The 19,584-nt window shown below is 43.2% G+C and overlaps 1 protein-coding gene and 1 non-coding gene across 5 annotated transcripts; both read left to right on the top strand.

The window, feature by feature from the left end:
- Positions 1-467: 467 nt before the first annotated feature.
- Positions 468-19,065, top strand: Atat1 (alpha tubulin acetyltransferase 1). Of its 4 annotated transcripts, XM_026414330.2 has the most exons (13): positions 468-574; positions 1,041-1,101; positions 1,217-1,308; positions 1,431-1,491; positions 1,615-1,728; positions 2,333-2,434; positions 12,966-13,011; positions 13,123-13,191; positions 14,782-14,853; positions 15,045-15,288; positions 18,254-18,333; positions 18,425-18,467; positions 18,801-19,065. In XM_026414330.2, the coding sequence occupies exons 1-13, from the start codon at positions 468-470 to the stop codon at positions 18,973-18,975; spliced, it is 1,266 nt and encodes a 421-aa protein (XP_026270115.2). In that variant the 3' UTR covers positions 18,976-19,065. The 4 variants fall into 4 exon arrangements, with proteins under 4 accessions (XP_026270115.2, XP_026270116.2, XP_026270117.2 ...); XM_026414331.2 differs by lacking the exon at positions 13,123-13,191; XM_026414332.2 differs by lacking the exons at positions 18,254-18,333; positions 18,425-18,467; positions 18,801-19,065 and adding an exon at positions 15,821-17,034.
- On the top strand, positions 17,299-17,371 carry Trnaa-agc (transfer RNA alanine (anticodon AGC)). Its single transcript has one exon. It is a non-coding gene; the product is annotated as a tRNA-Ala (tRNA).
- Positions 19,066-19,584: the final 519 nt, after the last annotated feature.

Below are 19,584 nucleotides of genomic sequence, written 5' to 3'. Positions count from 1 at the left end.
AGTGGCTTTTATTTTTTATAAGAAATGGGATGCTGCTGTAGAAAGGGAAGTGGTCAAGTTTAGCTTAGCTCCATTGGGACCAGAAATGGCAGGGATAGGCATTCCAGCCATGCTGCTAGGATGGGCTTTGTGCCCCCCTCTCCTCACACATGGTGTTAACATCATTCCCAGCTGTTTACTAAGGGGATAAAGGGAGGTTGAGAGTGACAATTAAGCCAAGGACTAACGCGTTACCATGGCACTGCGAGGGTTGGGGAGTGGCGTTGCTAAGGGGACAGCTGGTGTAAGTGAAAAACGCCTGTATCCAGGAAGGCTGCCAGGACTTGGGGAGAGGGTGGGCCGACCCTGCCAGGGGACGGGTTCGGGCCCCACCCAGCGGCTACTGGAAATGGAAGACCCTGAGGGCGGTGCAGCAAAGGGGCGGAAGTGACGTTGTAAGGGGCGGGTCTGACCGCGCACAATGGGCCATGGAGTTCCCGTTCGATGTGGACGCGCTGCTCCCGGAGCGGATCACGGTGCTGGACCAGCACCTGCGGCCTCCGGCCCGCCGACCCGGAACCACAACGCCGGCCCGGTGACATTTGAAACCCGCCCTATGGCCCTTCTTTCCCGGTTCCTCTCCAAACCTGGTCCAGGAACCACGCCCCCTTCTTACTTACTAGTGGCCACTCCTTTTGATGTCCGGGCCCATCCTTTGGGTGACCTTTGACTCGCAACCTAATGGGTTAGATTAGCGCTTGGATCTGTGAACTTTCACCCCTTGGCCCAATGTAGCCCCTGTCAAAGGCTGTGGTAGACCCGCCCTTCCTGCTTTCCCTTAGTTACCTCAAGGGAGGAGAGAGTATCACCTTGAAAGGTGTGACAAAAGTTTGGATTCCAGAGGGGTTGGGTTGGAAACCAGATTGAAAGACATCCAGGCAAACGCAGAGATCCCTAAGTATTGAATCTGGGTTGGAATTGTGGTCCAGATTCCCAATAGTGACTGCTCAGGACCCTCTAATTCAGTGAGTATCTGACCCTTTTGTCTCCTCTCTCTGTAGTGTTGATCTGCAGCAGCAAATTATGACCATTGTAGATGAATTGGGCAAGGCATCTGCCAAGGTACTGGGGAGGCTTTTGATGGAATAAAGAGTAGACCTCAGTGGGGATGGTGACAAGGGAGGCCTGGGTCCCTTAAAAGGGACTTGTAGAAACTGTGTCTTCATTTTTTTGGCAGGCCCAGAATCTTCCTGCTCCTATTACTAGTGCATCAAGGATGCAGAGTAATCGCCATGTTATTTATGTGCTCAAAGACACATCAGCCCGACCGTGAGTGTCAAATTCTCCTACATTCTATACTTAATTCCTTCCTGCCTCAACCCTCCCCCCTTCTTTGACTCTACCACTTCCAGACAGCTGCTGGCTTGTTCATTATTTTCCTCATCCTACAGGGCTGGGAAAGGAGCCATTATTGGTTTTCTCAAAGTTGGATATAAGAAGCTCTTTGTACTGGTGAGTGTTATTGGAAACAGAGGATTTGTATGCCTTGTTTCCAGAGAACAAAAGTGCTGGTGGTTGCATGGGCAGCAAAGATGGCTGGATCTTAAAAGATATTTATTGTTCTTTACTTTGCAGGATGATCGTGAGGCTCACAATGAGGTAGAACCACTCTGCATCCTGGACTTCTACATTCACGAGTCAGTGCAACGTCATGGCCATGGACGAGAACTCTTCCAGCATATGTTGCAGGTATCATTCTGTGTGTGTGTGTGTGTGTGTGTGTTCATGTGTGGTACTGGGGACTGAACCCAGACGCGCTTTATCACTGGGTCACACATTCCCATATCTTTTTATTTTTTACTTTGAGACAGGGTCACGCTAAGTTGCTTAGGGCCTTGCTAAATTGGTGAGTCTGGCTTTGAACTTATGATTCTCCTGCTTCAGCCTTCCAAGTCTCTGGGATTAAAGGCTGTACTACAGCACCCAGTATCACTTTCTTTCTTTAGTTTTTTTTTTTAAAGAGAGAGAGAATTTTTTTAATATTTATTTTTTAGTTTTCGGCAGACACAACATCTTTGTTTGTATGTGGTGCTAAGGATCGAACCCGGGCCGCACGCATGCTAGGCGAGCTCGCTACCACTTGAGCCACATCCCCAGCCCCAGTATCACTTTCTTTACCACTCATCCAAAATAGAGATCAACTGTTTCTTTGCCCTGAGCCCTTCCAGAGGCCTTGCTGCTCTCCTTCACTGCAGTGTTCCCATATCCCCCTATTCCCTTATAAATCTCCTAAATTCCTGTTGGCTTGCTCTGCCCTTACACTCTCCTACCCTGAGTCTCCTATTCTCTGCAGAAGGAGCGAGTTGAACCACACCAACTGGCCATTGACCGACCTTCACAGAAGCTGTTGAAGTTCCTGAATAAGCACTACAACCTGGAGACTACTGTACCACAGGTTAGAGGTTTAGACTATAGATCCCTACTGAACAATTCCATTGTACTTATTATTTGGGGCAGAGAAGTGGCACTTCTAAGAGCTCCTTGTTCCCCATCATACAGGACTCATTTTATACAGCTTAACTCTTTCTTTTGCTACCATTGCTCATCCTGCAGTCATTTCATCCTCATGTATTTTTGATTATCAGGGATTGTTTCCTAAACCTCAGTTTCACTCCCAGCACAGCTCACTTCCACCTCCTTGGTTTCACACTGGCTAACTAAAATTTCAATTAAGGTTTAGCAAAGGTCCAGAATGATATATATTCTCTGTCATCAGGGAGCTTTGGTCAAACAAAGGAAAGGTGATCTTGTCTATAATAAGTTGTTGAAATAAGTTAATAGTGGTATCCATTCATTCAGCAAGTATTTATTGAGTGCTTGACTCTGCTGTGGGCAGTAGGAATATTCTACTCAGTGAAACAGACAAAAGTCCTTGTGGAGCCCTTATGGGGCTTATATTCTACTTAGGGAGACAGATAAACATAAATAAGTAAAATCTATACTGTGATTAATAATAAGTGCTCTGGAAAAATGAAGGCAAATAAGACTTGGGAGTGCCATGGGGAGGGGCTGTAGGAGATTACAGGTTCCAATGGGATAATCAGAGAAGACCTCAATGAGAAGTTATTGTTTGAGCAAAAACTTAAATACAATGGGTTTCTGAAGGGTCAACATTCCAAAACAGACAGAATGGCCAGCACAAAGACCATGAGTTGGGAATGTGCCTGAAAGAACAACATGGTGCTAGGCGTGGTGGTGCACGCCTGTAATCTCAGTGGCTTGGGAGGTTGAGACAAGAGAATCTTGAGTTCAAAGTCAGCCTCAGCAACAGTGAGGCACTAAGGAACTAGTGAGATCCTGTCTCTAAATAAAATACAAAATAGGGCTGGCAATGTGGCTTGGTGGTTAAGTGCCCCTGAATTCAATCCCCAGTACTCCTCCACGCCGGCAAAAAAAAAAAAGCATGAGTAAGGGCAAATATGGTAGGAGATGAGATCTGAGAGGTAATGGAGAAGGAAGGATATTTAGGGACTTATGAGTTACTGCAGATACTTTGATATTTACTCCAAGTGAAAAATAAAAGCATTTTGGCTGTGATTTTTTTTTTTTTTAAACAATGTCACATTGGTTGTTACAGGCAGTAGAGGAGCAAGGGTAGAAGCAAGTAGACAAGGATTGTTGTTAGGAAAGTAAGAATCTTGATGAAAAAATGGTAGTGGTTTAGACCAAGGTGGCAGCATTAGAGATGGTAAGGAGTGGTCAAAGTTTAGATATTTTGAAGGTAAAGCAAGTAAGATTTCCTGATAGACTGGATGCAGAGAAAATTGGGCATTGAGGTAGACTCCAAAGCCTGAGCAGTTGGAAAAATTATGTTGCATTAATGAGATGATAGGTAGATCATCTTTGGGGGAAATACTAGGAGTTTATTTATTTATTTATAGTTGTAGATGGACAGTACGCCTTTATTTGTTTAGTTTTTTTATGCAGTGCTAAGGGTATAACCCAGTGCCTCACACATGCTAATTGAGCCTCTGCCACTGAGCTACAGCCCTAGTCCTAGGAGTTTATTTTTAATATGTTAGTTGGAGATGTCTGTGATATGAGCAAACAGTTGGATACTTCCTTGGAGATGCCCTAGGGAAGAGGTTTGGGGTAGATAGTTTTCAGCATATATATATAGTTTCTAAAGCAATGAGACAGGATGAAACCACTAAAGAGAGAGTAAATGGATCAAGGATTTGAAAGCTCTTGGGTGCTCTTTAAGAAGTTAGGGAGAGGACCTGGGGATGTGGGTCAAGCGGTAGCGCACTCGCCTGGCATGCGTGCAGCCTGAGTTTGATCCTCAGCACCACATACAAACAAAGATGTTGTGTCCGCCAATAACTAAAAAATAAATATTAAAATTAAAAAAAAAAGAAGTTAGGGAGAAACTAGAAGTTAGAAACCTGGTGTGGTGGTGCACTCTTATAATCCCAGGAACTCAGGAGGCTGAAGCAGGAGGATCACAAGTTCGAGGCCAATCTGAGCAACTTAGAGAAGACTTGTCTCAAAAAATGAAAAGGACTTGGCATATAGCTCAGTGGTAGAATGCTTGCCTACATGGATGAGGCCCTAACCTCCAGTAAAACACACACACATACATACACACACACATACATACACACACACACACACACACACACACACGTAAGAGAGTAAGGATCAGAAGAAAGAACTAGCAGATGTAACCAAGAGACTAGTGAAGGAGATGAAAGCTTAAAAGTGGGATAACCTGAAAGGTTGATGAAGAGTGTTTCTGAAAGGAAGAAAAGGTTTTCTCAGTAAAATGCTAATGATCATTGAGCTAAGAAGAGGTCTGAGAAGTGATTGCTGGATTTAGCTGCCTTTGATCACTAGTGATACTGATGAGCTATTTATTGCAGTGGTAGGTAAAGGTTTAGATGGACAGGGTTTGGAGACAGAGAAGCTAGGAACTTGAGACAGCAAGAATAGGCCACTCTTAAATGCTACTTTAAGACCTGGGGATGTAGGTCAGTGGTAAGTGTTCGCCTAGAATGTGCAAGGCCCTGGCTCAATGCAAACATAAATCGTGCCACTTTAAGGAGAAAAGTAGAGCAAATAGCTAGAGGAGGAAGTGGATCAAAAGAGGGTTGATTCTTTTCAAATGGAAGAACTAACAGTATAAGAATGATTCAGTATAGAGAAAATTTGATGATGACACGAAAGTGGGAGGAATTGCTGAAGTAGTGATGGTGAGTGGGCAAAAGGGGCTGGGATTTGTTTGACAAGTTAGCCTTGGATAGGAGTGTGCAGCATTCATCCAAAATAATATAAATTGATAGACATGAGTAGAGACAAAGCATAAGGACACTGATAGTGAGTGCTATATTAGAGTAGAGGTTGAGTAAAGAAAAGCTTAATATGAGCTTTTTTTTTTTTTTTCCTGGTACTGAGACTGAATCCAGAGGTGCTTAACCAGTGAGATACATCCCCCAGCTCTTTTTATTTTTTTATTTTGAAGCAGGGATTCACTAAGTGGCTTAGAGCCTCACGAACTTGCTGAGCCTGGCTTTGAACTTGTTATCCTCCTGCCTCAGCTTCCCAAGTCTCTGGGTTTATAGGTTTTAAGCTTAATCTTAAAAGGCAAATGTTTGTCAGGTTAGAAAAGGAAGCAGGTTAAAGTGCATTCTATATAGAAGAACCAGCATGAGCAAAGGCAGAGAGGTATTAAACCACCTTGCAAGACAGTGCAAGCAAGCATTGTGGTGTGGTTGGAGTGCTAGGTGTGTGCTTGCTGGGGAGAAGATAAGGTTGAGTTGGTAAACACAACAGCAAGGTCAAGGCAAGAGATAGATAGGTTATACTTAGAAACTCCTCCTACAATGCTGGGGATATAGCTCAGTTGGTAGAGTGCTTGCCTTGAATGCACTAGGCCCTGGGTTCAATCCCTAGCACCAAACAAAAAAAAAAGAAGAAGAAAGAAAGAAAGAAATTCCTCCTACAGTGCATTTCTCCATTAAGAGGGAGTAGAGAGCAGTGGAAAGAGCACAGTATTTAACATCAAACACCTTAATCAGTTAACATGTAAGACCAAAGCAGTTGTAGAATATAAATAATAATAATTAACAATGCATGAGCTATATGTGAAAGCTTCCTGCATCATCCCAGTGGAACCTTTTATATCTCTTTGAGGTAGGTGCTCTGATTCTATTTTCCCTTTTTTTTTTTTTCAGGAGGGTATCCTTGGATTGAACTCAGGGGCACTCGACCACTAAGCCACATCCCCAGCATTATTTTGTATTTTATTTAGAGACAGGGTCTCACTGAGTTGCTTAGCACCTCATCATTGCTGAGGCTGGCTTTGAACTCACAATCTTCCTGCCTTAGCCTCTGAGCTGCTGGGATTACAGGCATGCACCACCAGGCCTGGCTCCGTTTTCATTTATACAAATCAGTGACTTGACCAAGTTCATATGGTTAATAAGTGGGAGAGGCCCAAATTTGAATCTATTCTTTTTTTTTTTTTTTTGAGAGAGGGTCTTGCTATGTTGCCTAGGGTGGTTCTAAACTCCAAGGCTACCGCCTGAGCAGCTGGGACTATAAGTATGTACCACTTAGCCTAGCTCCTCCATAGGCCACTATTTTGTTTTATTTTTTTCTTTATGTGGTTCTAGTGATTGAACCCAGAGTCTTGCACATATTAGGCAACTGTTCTACCACTGAACTACATTATTATTATTATTATTATTAATTTTGAGACAGGGTCTCACTAAGTTGTCCAGATTGGCCTTGAACTCGTGATTCTCCTACCTCAGCCTCTCAAGCACCTGGCATTACAGGTGTGTGCCACCACACCTAGCTCATAGTTCACTCTTAATCTCTGTACTGTATTCCTGGCTAAAACACCATAGCTAAAATCAGAAGTCTCAAGGTTAGGCCTTTCAATTTAGTTGTGTGATATTGAGTAAGCCATGTCTCCATCCCCACCCCCCTCCCCGCTTTTCTCTACTAATCACAATACTCAATAGTGATTCAAGGCTAATTGTAGTGGCCTGTGCCATAATCCTAGTACTCAGAGGTTGAGGCAGGAAGATCACAAGTTCAAGGGCAGCTTGGGCAACTTAGCAAGACCATATCTCAAAATAAAAATGAAAAGGACTCTGGATGTAGTAGCTTAATGGTAAAGTGCCTGTGAGTTCAATCCCCACTAACCCCCTAAACAAATTGAAACTAAAAATATTTAAAAGGACTAGGGGTTAACTCACTCAGTGGTAGACATTTGCCTAGTATGCACAAGGCTCTGAGTTCAAATCCAGTATGCTCAAAAAAGAAAAAAAAAACAGTGACTCCAAGTACTGTTGTGAAGGCCAAATTGAATGTGATAGTAAATAACTCTGAAATAAACAGCTACTAGTTGTCATATGGGCCCATGTCTTGCCTTAACTAGCTCTACCCATTTGAACTCTGCTGAATTCTTAATGTTTCTTAAGTGTTTGTGTACTTAGTTTTGTGCACTGTAACTCCATTAACCTTGTTCCTGGTAGACTTAAAAGCTGATTCTGGTTTTTTTTTTTTGTTTGTTTGTTTGTTTGATTTAGTTTGGTTTGGTTTGGTACCTGATATTGAACTCAGGGGGACTTAGCCACTGAGCCACATCCCCAGCCCTTTTATATTATACTTTATTTATTTATTTATTTATTTTATTATTTTTTTTTTTTTTAAGGGGGAGAGAGAGAGAGAGGAGAGAGGAGAAAGAGAACTTCAATGTTTATTTTTTAGTTTTCGGCGTACACAACATCTTTGTTGGTATGTGGTGCTGAGGTTCGAACTCGGGCCACACGCATGCCAGGCGAGCGTGCTACCGCTTGAGCCACATCCCCAGCCCCATATATTATACTTTATTTAGACATAGTCTCTCTAAGTTGCTTTAGGGCCTCGCTAAGTTGCTGAGGCTGGCTTTGAACTCTTGATCCTCCTGCCTCAGCCTCCCTAACCCCTGGGATTACAGGCATGCACCACTATGCCTGGCTTTTGTTTTGTTTTTGAGATAAATTTTACCATTTTAGCCATTTTAAAGTATAGGGTTGTTTTTGTTTTTAATAATGACAGTATTGGGGAATTATATCTACCGTCTATTTCCAGAACATTTTCATCCCTCAAAAAGAGACACTAGGCCAGGTGCAGTGGCACATAACTGTAAACCCAGGTACTGAGAGAAGACTGAGGCAGGAGGATCATAAGTTCAAGGCCAGCCTGAGCAACTCAGAAATCTGTCTCAAAAATTTTTTAATAAATCAATAAAAAGGACTGGGGAAGTTATCTCAGAGATTGTCGCCAAGCACAGCAAGCCCAATGAGTTCAATTTCCAACAACACAAAAATAAATATATTCTTTCTTTTTATTTGAAACGAAAGAATCCCCATCTTATTAAGCAGTTACCCCTATTCCCCTTCCTTCTGCCCTTGGCAACAACTAATCTATTGCTGTTGGGATTTGCTTATTTTGGATATTTCATATACAGAGAATCATATAATCATGATATGGCCTTTTCTTGTGTCTGGCTTCTTTCACTTAGCATAATGTTTTCAGAGTTCACCCATGTTGTAGTATGTAGCAGTACTTCATTCCTTCATATGGCTGAATAACATTCCATTGTATGGATAATGCCACACATTTTGTTTTTATTGTTTTGTTTTGCAGTGCTGAGGATTGAGCCCAAGACCTCACACGTGCAAGACAAAACATTTTGCCACTGATCTACCTCCCCAGCCCTTTTTCTCTCTATATATATGTGTGTGTATATATATATATATATATATATATATATTTTTTTTTTAGTTGTTGATGGACCTTTATTTTATTTTAATTTTTTCTTAGTTGTAGTTGGAAACAATACTTTTATTTTATTTACTTATTTTTATGTGGTGCTGAGGATCGAACCCAGTACCTTGCATGTGTGAGGCGAGCGTTCTACCACTGAGCCACAACCCCAGCCCCTATTTTATTTTATTTTTATGTGGTGCTAAGAATCAAACCCAGTGCCTCACATATGTTAGGCAAGTACTCTGCCACTGAACTACAATCCCAGCCCCTTCCCAGCTTTTTTTATATTCATTTTGAGAAAGGGTCTTACTAAGTTGTCCAGGCTGGCCTCAAACTTTTGGCTCAGCCTTTTGAGTATCTGGGACTATAGGTATGTGCTACCATACCCGGCAATGTACCACATTTTTTTTTTAATATTTATTTTTTGGTTGTAGTTGGACACAATACCTTTATTTTATTTATTCATTTTTATGCGGAGCTGAGGATTGAACCCAGGGCCTCACACATGCTAGGTGAGTGCTCTACCGCTGAGCCACAACCCCAGCCCCTGTACCACATTTTGTTTATTGTATTTATCAAGTGTTAGATGTATGACTACCTTTATTTTTTGTCTTTGAATAATATTGCTGTGAACATTCATGCACAAGATTTTGTTTGCACATATTTTTAGTCTTCTTGAATTGCTGTGACATATAGTAATTAACTTTTAAGAACTGACAAGCTGTTTTTCCACAGTGGCAGTATCATCTTTATCATCTTTATTGCATCCCCCAGCAATGTAGGAGTGTTCCAATTTGTCCACATTCTTGTCAACTTTTGTTATTTTTCTTTTTGTTGTTGTTGTTGTTTTTTTTAATTGTAGATGGAGACAACATCTTTATTTATTTATTTATTTATTATGTGGTGTTGAGGATTGAACTCAGTGCCTCACACTCCCTAGACAAGCACTCTACCACTGAGCCCCAGCCCCAGCCCCTGTTGTTTCCTTTAAATAGCAGCCGTTCCGGTGGGTATGAAGTGTGGTATCTTTTTGTGGGCTGCTTGGGGGGTTTTATTTATTTATTTATTTTTGGTGGTAGTAGAAATTGAACTGTGGGCCTTTTGCATGTTAGGCAAGTATTCTACCACTGAGCCACCATCCCTAGCCCTTTTTAGTTTTTGAGACAGGGTCTCACTACGTTCTAGGCTGGCCTTGAGTTTGTGATCCTCCTACTTCAGCCTTCTGAGAAGCTGGAATTACAGGCATGTGTCACTAAGCCTGGCCTCTGGTTTTGATTTGTATTTCTCTAATGACTACTGACTGATGTTAAACACTTATTTATTTATTCTTGAGCAATTTTTTTTTGGGGGGGGGGTACTGAGGATTGAATCCAGGAGTGCTTAACCACTGAGCCACATTCTCCAGCATTCTTTTTTATTTATTTTATTGAGACAGGGTCTTGCTAAGTTGCTTAGGACCTTGCTAAATTGCTGAGGCTGGCCTTGAAATATCAACCCCTCATGCCATAGCCTCCGGAGTCCCTGGGATTACAGGCGTGTATGTGCCACCACGCCCAGCTTTACTAGCCATTCGTATATCTTTGGAGAAACATTTATGCAAATGTTTTATCCATTTTTAAATTATGTTTTTTTAAGAGAGAGAGAGAGAGAATTTTTTAATATTTATTTATTTTTTTTAGTTATTGGCAGACACAACATCTTTGTTTGTATGTGGTGCTGAGGATCGAACCCAGGCCGCACGCATGCCAGGCGAACGCGCTACCGTTTGAGCCACATCCCCAGCCCCACATTTTTAAATTATGTTGTCTGTTGTTAAGTTGTAAGAGTTCTTTAGGGCTGGGGAAGTGGCTCAAGCGGTAGCACGCTCGCCTGGCATGTGTGCGGCCCGGGTTCTATCCTCAGCACCACATACCAACAAAGATGTTGTGTCCGCCGAGAACTATAAAATAAATATTAAAAATTCTCTCTCTGTCTCTCTCCTCTCTCACTCTCTCTTTAAAAAAAAAAAGAGTTCTTTAAATATATTCTCAATATAACAATCTTATCAGTGTGTGGTTTTTCTCCCACTCTGGAGATTGTCTATTCCCTTTTTTTAAAAAATAATTTTTTGTTGTTGTCAAAGGACCTTTATTATTTTTTTATTTATTTATATGCGGTGCTGAGTATTGAACCCAGTGCCTCACACATGCTGGGCAAGCACTCTGCAACTGAGCTACAACCCCAGCCCTTTTTTGATAGTGAAGTATAACATTTTTAATTTTGTGAAATCAAATTTATCTGCTTTTTCTTTTGTTGTTTCTGATTTGGGTGTCATATTTAAGAAACTGTTGCCTGAGGTGGGCACAGTAACACATGCCTGAAATCCCAGTGACTGAGGAGATTGAGGCAGGAGGATCATAAATTTAGTGTAAGACCCTGTCTAAAAAAAATAAATAAAAAGGGCTGGGGATATTGCTCAGTGGAAGAATTCCTCCCAGTTCGATACCCTGTACTAATGATGGGGGTAGGGGACTGTTAGAAGAAACTCTTGCCTGGAGTTGAGAGTATAGCTCAGGGCACTGTGTGCTTAGTAAGTACAAGGGCTTGGCATGAATCCCTGGCATCAAAAAAATCAACCCTTGCTGGGCGTGGTGGTGCACGCTTGTAATCCCAGTGGCTCTGGAGGCTGAGGCAGGAGGATCGTGAGTTCAAAGTCAGCCTCAGCAAAAACGAGGTGCTAAGCAACTCAGTGAGACTCTGTCTCTAAATAAATACAAAATAGGACTGGGGATGTGGCTTAGTGGTCAAGTGCCCCTGAGTTCAATCCCTGGTACAAAAAAAAAAAAACTAAACTTTTAAAAAAACCTGTTCAATCCAAAGTATTAAAGATTTTTCTCCTGCTTCCTGCTTTCCTCTGAGTTTCGTAGTTTTGGGCTGGGATTGTAGCTCAGTGGTAGAGCGTTTGCCTAGCATGTGTGGGGTACTGGGTTTGATCTTCAGCACTACATAAAAATACATAAATAAAGGTATTGTGTTCCTCTATTACTGAAAAAAAAAAGTTTCATAGTTTAGCTTTCATTTTGCCATTGAGATATGGTGTCTTGTTGCTGTGCCAACCTTGAATTCAGGATTCTCCCACTCAGTCTCCTGAAGAGCTGTCTGGCAATAGTTTTATCTTTTACATTTGGTCTTTGACGCTGTTTGAGGTCAAAATGATATATGAGATAGAGGTCCAAATTTATAATCTTGAATGTGGGATGTTCAGTTGTTCAAGCATTAACTTTTTAAAAGACTGTTCATTCCCTGTAGAATGATTATGGCACTTTTGTTGAAAATTAGTTGACCCTAGACATATGAGTTTATTTCTGAACTCTCAATTCCATTCTTTTGATTGATTGGTTTGTCCTTGTGCCACACCTCACTGTTGTGTGTGTTTTTAGTACTCTTCTACCACTGGGTTTTTTGTTTGTTTGTACTTGGAATTCAACCCAGGGGTGCTTAACCACTCAGCTACATCCCAGCCTCTTTTATTTTTTATTCTGAGACAGGGTTTCAACTAAGTTGCTTAGGGCCTTGCTAAGTTGCTGATGCTGGCTTTGAACTTGTGATCCTCCTGCCTCAGCCTCCCGTGCCACTGAGAATACAGGTGTGCACTAATGCCTCTGGCACCATATTGTTTTGATTCCTATAGTTTTAAAGTTAAGCTTCCAGGTTTTTTTTTTTTTTTTTTTTTTGGGGGGGGGGCGGGTGCTGGGGATTAAACCCAGGAACAAGTGAGACACATCCTCAGCCCTGTTTGCTTAGCGCCTCACCATTGCTGAGGCTGGCTTTGAACTCGCTATCCTCCTGTCTCAGCCTCCCGAGCTGCTGGTATTACAGGAGTGCACCACCACACCTGGCAAGTCTTCTAGTTTTATCCTTCTTCAACAGTGTTTGGCTCTTGGAGGTTCTTTGCAGTTCCACATGAGCTTTAGGATCAGCTTGTTTGGGGTCTGAGTTTTTTGGTATACTGGATGTGTGTGTGGGGGGGTATTTGTTTAATCTTTTCTTGGGGGTCTAGGTTTTTGGTCTGTTACCAAGGATAAGAAATCTGGGTTTTGTTCTTCTACTGTGGTTTTTCTGGTACGGGCTCTGTAATGTGCTCAGTGGCTGAATGGACAAATATACTTTGCTTCATCTTCTAGGTGAACAACTTTGTGATCTTTGAAGGCTTCTTTGCCCATCAGCATCGTAAGTTTTCTCATCTTGTGTTGTCATGTAGTTGGGATGACGGAAGGAAAGAGGTGGGCTCTTGGTCCCACTGGCCCCCACTTAGGGGCACCACCACTTCCTTCCTCACAGGGCCCCCTGCTCCCTCTCCGAGGGCAACTCGACATTCTCGTGCTGCTGCAGCTGATCCCACGCCTGCTGGTAAAGCCTGCATCAAATGTGTGGAACTGTAGCACAGTGATGGCTAGTTATTCTAGAAGCCCCAGGAGGACAGTGTTTTCCATGGGCAATTTTTGAAAATTCTGAAGTAATCCATGTCTCCAGCACTCATTCTGTTTTCCTTTGTCCTCATGGGAGTTCAGTGCATTTTATATTTGACAAGTGTTTTTTTTTTTTTTTTTAATTTTTGATACTAGGGATTGAAACCAGGGCTTTGTGAATGCTAAGCATGAGCTCTACATGGACTACATATGCAGCACCATACTCGACAAGATTCATAACTAAGCAAGCCCATTCAGAGCCTGTTTGACAATTGAGATGAGTAGAGCCAATTGCTAGGTCAAATTCATCAAAATAGGCCAGGGTTATATTCCTTTGTTAACCCCTCACGCTTCTATAGGCCAGGGAAGGATAGGCAAGTGCAGCCATTTCTAAATGTAGAAGAGTAATATGAATGGTCCAAAGTTTAAACATTAGTTTTAGAAGGCAATGTCAAGAATTTATGGCATTTCCAGCTAAATAATGAAATAGAACTGGAGAAACCACACCTACAGTGCTGACCAGTTTTCTTGTCCCATCCTCATATACATACACATAGCCTATCAGTCTGAGCCCCATTCTTCCTCTCCCTCAGCATATCCTCAAGGAGAACAGTGTAGCTTTCGCTAGCTGTGCAGTACTTGCTAGTATAGACAGACGGGTCTTCTTCCTGGGCTGACCTTATGGCTAGCTCCTGCCTTGCTGTATGATCAGGAAAGGAAAGAATGGCCACCCAAAGAATAGTCTGTTGCCCATTATTAGCATCAGCCTGCATCAAACACTGATATGAGTGACTGGCTTTGGTTTACAAGGCTCCTCATTGCAGGGAGGGTGAGAATGAAGATCTCCAGAAGAGGGAGCTGTGGATAAAGCTTAAGTGGCTGTGTTTGATAGTCTTGGAGAACCTCTTAAGAAGCAGGAAGGGAGAGCTTTGGCCACTATTTCAGCTCCTACTTACTGATAGCTCCTTTTGGGTGCCTACATTTTCTCTTCATTTTTTTTTTTCTTTTTTAAACCTAATAAAACTTCAATCTCTCCACATCTTTTTGCACAGGAAGGGGAGGTCTTGTCCCACCCCCCTCTTCCTCGATCTCTCCAGAGCAATTCCCAATTAACCAAGGGCTTTGTCCATCTCATCTAGAGGAACCTAGGGTCCTCGCTGGCCCAGCTGGGACCATTCCACTGCCCCAGAACCCCAAGGGGGCCTGACAGCACCCATGGACAGTAAGAGCTTGCCTCCTCTTGGCCACCCTTTTCCCGCATCTCCCAGGCCCCCAGTCTCCCCTTGGGTTTTCTCCCTTAATTCTGTGTTCGGCCTACTCCTTCTGGCTCTCCCCAAAAGTGCTCCAGCATTCCCCCCCAAATTCCCTTTGGTGTGCTGGCTTTGCCATAGCACGGCTTCTGCGATGGCATTCTCAGGAGGAACTGTTGTATTAGGGAGTAGAGGTGTGGGGTTGTGGGGGTAGTGGTGGGGAGGAGGGTACAAAGTATATTTACTAATTCTTCCCTTACCTTTGTCCCCTCCACCACCAGCTCCAGCAAGGAAGCTGCCACCCAAGAGAGCAGAGGGAGATATTAAGCCATATTCCTCTAGTGACCGAGAATGTAAGAGGGGTTTGATAGGGTGTGGCTGGGCCTGGGGAGCTTAATGAGTAGAAAAAAAGGGTGCTCAGGACCCAGGGGAAGGATGGTGATCTCTATGGCTCTGATTTTTTTTTTAACCTAATCTTTACTAATCTTTTTAACCTAATCTTGACTCTTCTTTTTTTTGTTTGTTTTTCCCTTATCTCCTCCAGTTCTGAAGGTAGCTGTGGAGCCTCCTTGGCCTCTAAACAGGGCCCCTCGCCGCGCCACACCTCCAGCTCACCCACCACCCCGCTCCAGCAGCTTAGGAAACTCGCCAGAACGGGGCCCTCTCCGCCCCTTTGTGCCAGAGCAGGAACTACTACGTTCCCTGCGCCTCTGCCCACCCCATCCTACTGCTCGTCTTCTGCTGGCCACTGACCCTGGGGGCAGCCCAGCACAGCGTCGCCGCACCAGGTAATAGAACTTGGAGAGTTCTTGGTATGTGAAAGAGGAGCTTAGAAATGGCAAAGGATAACTTGAATCTGTCAGAGATGTGGATTAGGGTGTCCCAAAACCTATGGGTAGATAGAGGAGTCCCAAAACCTTTGAAGAAACGTATTGAAAAATATTTGTGGAAGTGATCTGGAAAAAAGTTTGAAAGAGCCTAGGGACCCTAGTTTTAATGTGAGAGTTAATGTGAGAAGGGTGGGAAAAATTTTAAGCCCTAGTTTTAATGTGAGAAGGGTGGGAAGAATTCAGAAATCCATTGGGTTGGCGGAAATCTTGGTTTGACACTTGCTAGAGATGAGCAGTATCACTTAACACATTTTATGAACCCCTGGGTCCCCAGGGTCAATGCCTTGTGTGCCAAGAACCCTTCCCAGCAAGCAGGTAGTGGGTATCTCCTTTATTTCTCTCATTAGCTTTCTTTTCACTTCTGACTTCTGTTTTTCTCTCTCCCCCATTTTTCCTTTCCCTTCTTCCTGTCCATAACATCTCTCCATAGCTCCCTTCCCCGCTCTGATGAGAGTCGATACTGACAGTCACCCTTTTCCCCCCCTGGGAGACCTGGGGTAGGCAGAGATTACTTTCCCTGAGAACCTCAGATTCACTCTTCCATTGCATCCTCCAGGACCCAGTGGAACCTGACAGAGCCCATGGGATTCCCTCTTCCCCTTTCTTAGACATCTGGGTTGTCAGGGTCCCAAACAGCATACTACTTGTAGCTTTTCTTACTACAGAGGGCACCCCTGCTCTCCCAACTTGGCCTGAACATCCCCAGACAGCCAGACCCTTGAGTGGGTGGCTCATACTAATTAATTGAACTTTGTGTGTGTGTGGTGCTGGGGATTGAACCCAGGGCCTCACACATGCTAGGCAAGTACTCTACCAACTGAGCTTTATCCCCAGTTCATACTGATTACTTAGAGAAGCACATTCTTGCTTGCCATCAGACTCTAGACTACCATGGAAGGTCCAAGAGCCTCCTCTACCAGGGAAAACTGTTTAAGGAGTCCTGTCCATGGAATAATCCCATATTCCCTCCCCAGGGTCCAGTGGTGGTTCTAATACTGTTTATGCTGCCTACCACACTTGCCCTTTCAGCCTGTTCATTCTAGCCAGTGTTCAAGCTTGGCTTCAGAGCAGTCCAATTAGATAGGACAGGGACTCACCGGCTCCCCAATGGGGTTCAACTCAATGTTGCCAAACTCTTAATTTCCATGTTTTGTGTATGTATCAGGGAACCCCCAAACTGATGTTGCTTTGGGGTCTCTAAAGAAGATTCATTGATGCCACTGCTTCCTTCAGATCCAGATTTTGTTTCTGGGCAGTAGATCCCAGCAAGCACCCTGGGATCACTTTTAGTCATGTTTTGAAGATAATCTGGGTCTCAAGGATTTGTTTGATCCTGGAATCCCCTCTCCCATCTGTCCCTCCCTGGTAGCTATGCTGATAAACCTCTGTCTTGTGAGATTGTCTTGAAATAAGATGGAGGACCACTCTTCCACTGGCCTTCATCTCCTCTTCCCTCTTAGCAAGACCCTCCTTCCCTGCTCCATGCACGGGGTACAGCTAGATCCTTCCCCTTTCCACCCTCTGAATGTGTGGTAGATCAGATACTTCTACTGTGTTCCCTCAAAGCCTTGGGAGCAGGATCTCCCTCTCTCCCCACTCACTCCTCCCTTTTCTTCTCCCTCTGTGTTGTCTGAATAAAGCTGAGTTCCTCTGTGTTTTCTAAATTGACCTTTTCAATGAAAAAAAAAAAAAAACTACATAAGAAACAATTTAAGGTGTCAGCCTCATTTTTGTGTCACCCCTTATTTTTCTGGGGTCTCAAAACCTCTGTCCCTTTCATCTTCTTCACCTCTGAGATTGGCAGATCTTCCTCCAAGAAGTATCAGAGCTCCCCTTCTAGGATCTGGCATCTGTCCCTATGCATCTTCTTTGCTGATTTTTCTCCTTCCAAGCTTGTTTTCCCAGGCTGGGGATGTGGCTCAGTTGGTAGAGTGCTTGCCTAGCATGCACAAGGCCCTGGGTTCAATCCCCAGTATCACCAAAAAAAAAAAAAAAACCAAAAAACAAAAAACACCTAAGCTGTTTTTCCTCATGGAGTCATTAGATCCCCCTGTATGGGCTTCTATATCCACTCCCTGTTCCCTCCAGGTCTCCCCAGTGACTTCTGCCCTTGACTTTGGCCAGCCCTTACTGAGATGTCAAGATTTATCAATATCTTGAGATCCACTAATTACCTACCAACTGTTGTCTGGACTCTTACCATGCTGCGATTTCCTGTAAACCTGTGACCCACTAATTCCTTAAATTTCTTTCAAGTCAAGCTGTTACCTCCATTTAGAGTTCAAGAGAGTCTGTTATAGTGTTCCAAAGCTTCCTTCCTTTTCCTCCTAAATTTGGCCTTGTTACTCCCTATTTCCCTTTAATCTGAGGTGCCTTATATTTAAGGTAACCATATTTTTCAAGCCAAACATCAGGGTATGTGGTCCAGCAAATTATTTTTTGCTTATATATGAGCCTGCTCTTTTTTTTTTTTTTTTTAAACATTTTATTTTTATATGGTGCTGAGGATGGAACCCAGTGCCTAATACATGCCAGGCAAGCGCGCTACCACTTGAGCCACATCCCCAGTCCCTGTGAGCCTGCTCTTATGACATGATTTGGTCACTTTTGCCATACATTTCACACATAATATCAACTAGAAAGAAAACAGCAACAACTCAGGATTGATCCAGAAAACTGGGATGTAAAATGAGCTCCCTCTCCCTCTGGAGCACATCTTAGATTAAAACCCCTTAGGAATGATATTTAACCCCCTTCTCTTTGTTCTTGTGTTGTTCCTCTTATTCCTCTCCTCTGATCCCTCCATACTCACTCATCTTTCATCCTGTAGCCTGTTCCCCATCATCTCCCATTTCTTCTACAGGGGGACTCCCCCAGGGCTGGTAGCCCAAAGCTGCTGCTACAGCCGCCATGGGGGGCCTAATTCCTCATCCCCCAATACAGGTAAGTATTTGTTCCTTCTATCCTCAAATAAAGTAGGCCACATCCACTATCTGCCTCAGCCTTCCCATGCACATGCCTGATATTTTCACAGGCAAACAAGAATTGAAGTATGCAGAACAGGAAACAGAGATTAGGTGAGGTGTAAACCCCTCCCCTAACAGTTTCCACCATTTTCTGAAGATTTTTACTCAGCTATTTCCTTTTCCTAAATTTTGCTCCTATGAACTGGACATCAGCTCCTCCCACAAATCCTTCTTACTAACATCCTACAAGCCTGTTTCCTCAAAGGTTCAACTCTGTTGCTTCCCTTTAGTTTCTGAGGAGTTTTAAGTTGGATATAATTTTAATGGGTTCCATGTGTCCTCCTCTACATTAAAATCTGCCACCTATGAGACTTTAAAGAATCTGTATTTGTAATTCCCACTTAAGTGTCTCTATAACGCACTCTCCATCTCCTCACTCACCAGGTCTGCCAGTGAGGAGCAGGTCTTGTCACAAGATGGGTCTGGGGAGGAACCCACACACACAGTTCCTCAACAGGCCCAAGCTCCACCATCCCAGTCCTGGACAGTGGGTGGGGACATGTTCAACGCCAGGTTCATTCGAAACCTGCAGGAACGTCGCAGCACCAGGCCTTGGTGACCACAGCCCTTTTTCACACTTTCAAAGTCAGTATTATTTCTTCCTCATTACAGGAGACAGCCAGAGCTCAGCCCTCTTAATGGATGTTTTCATTCATTCATTCATTCAACAGGCTTTCCTATCAGCTCCAGATCATTTGTATCTTATTTTTAACCAAAGTAATAAAAGTATTTTTATAAATAAAAAAGCTATTAAAAAACTTGATCGTCATTATTTCTCTTAATCCAGAAAATTAAGATCCAAAGTGGTAGCAACACAAAGTATAGCAGAACTACAAATATGTACCACAAATACATTCTTCTCACCAATTGGTAATGTCATATCTCACCTCGGTTCAGCTTGGATTTTGTTTCTTTGTTCACTTTTGCAATTATAAGCAATCATACCTAGTTTGATCTAGTTTGGTTTCTGAGTCTTAAAATCCAATTTCCTGGTTACCTTGATGGTTCCTTCCAAGCTTTTTCTTCACACTGAATACTGCCCTGGCACATATGCCCTCTCTTCATAGTGGGTATCTTTTACGTGAACCCTTAAATCAAACTGGTGATTCAGCAGATTCAAGCCTCCCTCTTAAAGGTGCTCCTCTCCTTCTCTGTCCCCACTCTTCCC

The sequence above is a fragment of the Urocitellus parryii genome, chromosome 8 (genome assembly GCF_045843805.1).
Source record: "Urocitellus parryii isolate mUroPar1 chromosome 8, mUroPar1.hap1, whole genome shotgun sequence".
In the NCBI taxonomy this organism is placed as follows: Eukaryota; Metazoa; Chordata; class Mammalia; order Rodentia; family Sciuridae; genus Urocitellus; species Urocitellus parryii.
The sequence above is the reverse complement of the archived record's forward strand: the minus strand, read 5'-3'. Positions and strand labels throughout refer to the sequence as shown.

What these genes read in the sequence shown, in the direction of transcription:
- Atat1 (XM_026414330.2), top strand. Translation starts at nt 468, where the DNA reads ATGGAGTTCCCGTTCGATGTGGACGCGCTGCTCCCGGAGCGGATCACG. An exon ending in AAAGACACATCAGCCCGACC is followed by an intron (nt 1,309 to 1,430) that starts GTGAGTGTCAAA and finishes CTCATCCTACAG; the next exon opens with GGCTGGGAAAGGAGCCATTA. An exon ending in AGCTGATCCCACGCCTGCTG is followed by an intron (nt 13,192 to 14,781) that starts GTAAAGCCTGCA and finishes CTCCACCACCAG; the next exon opens with CTCCAGCAAGGAAGCTGCCA.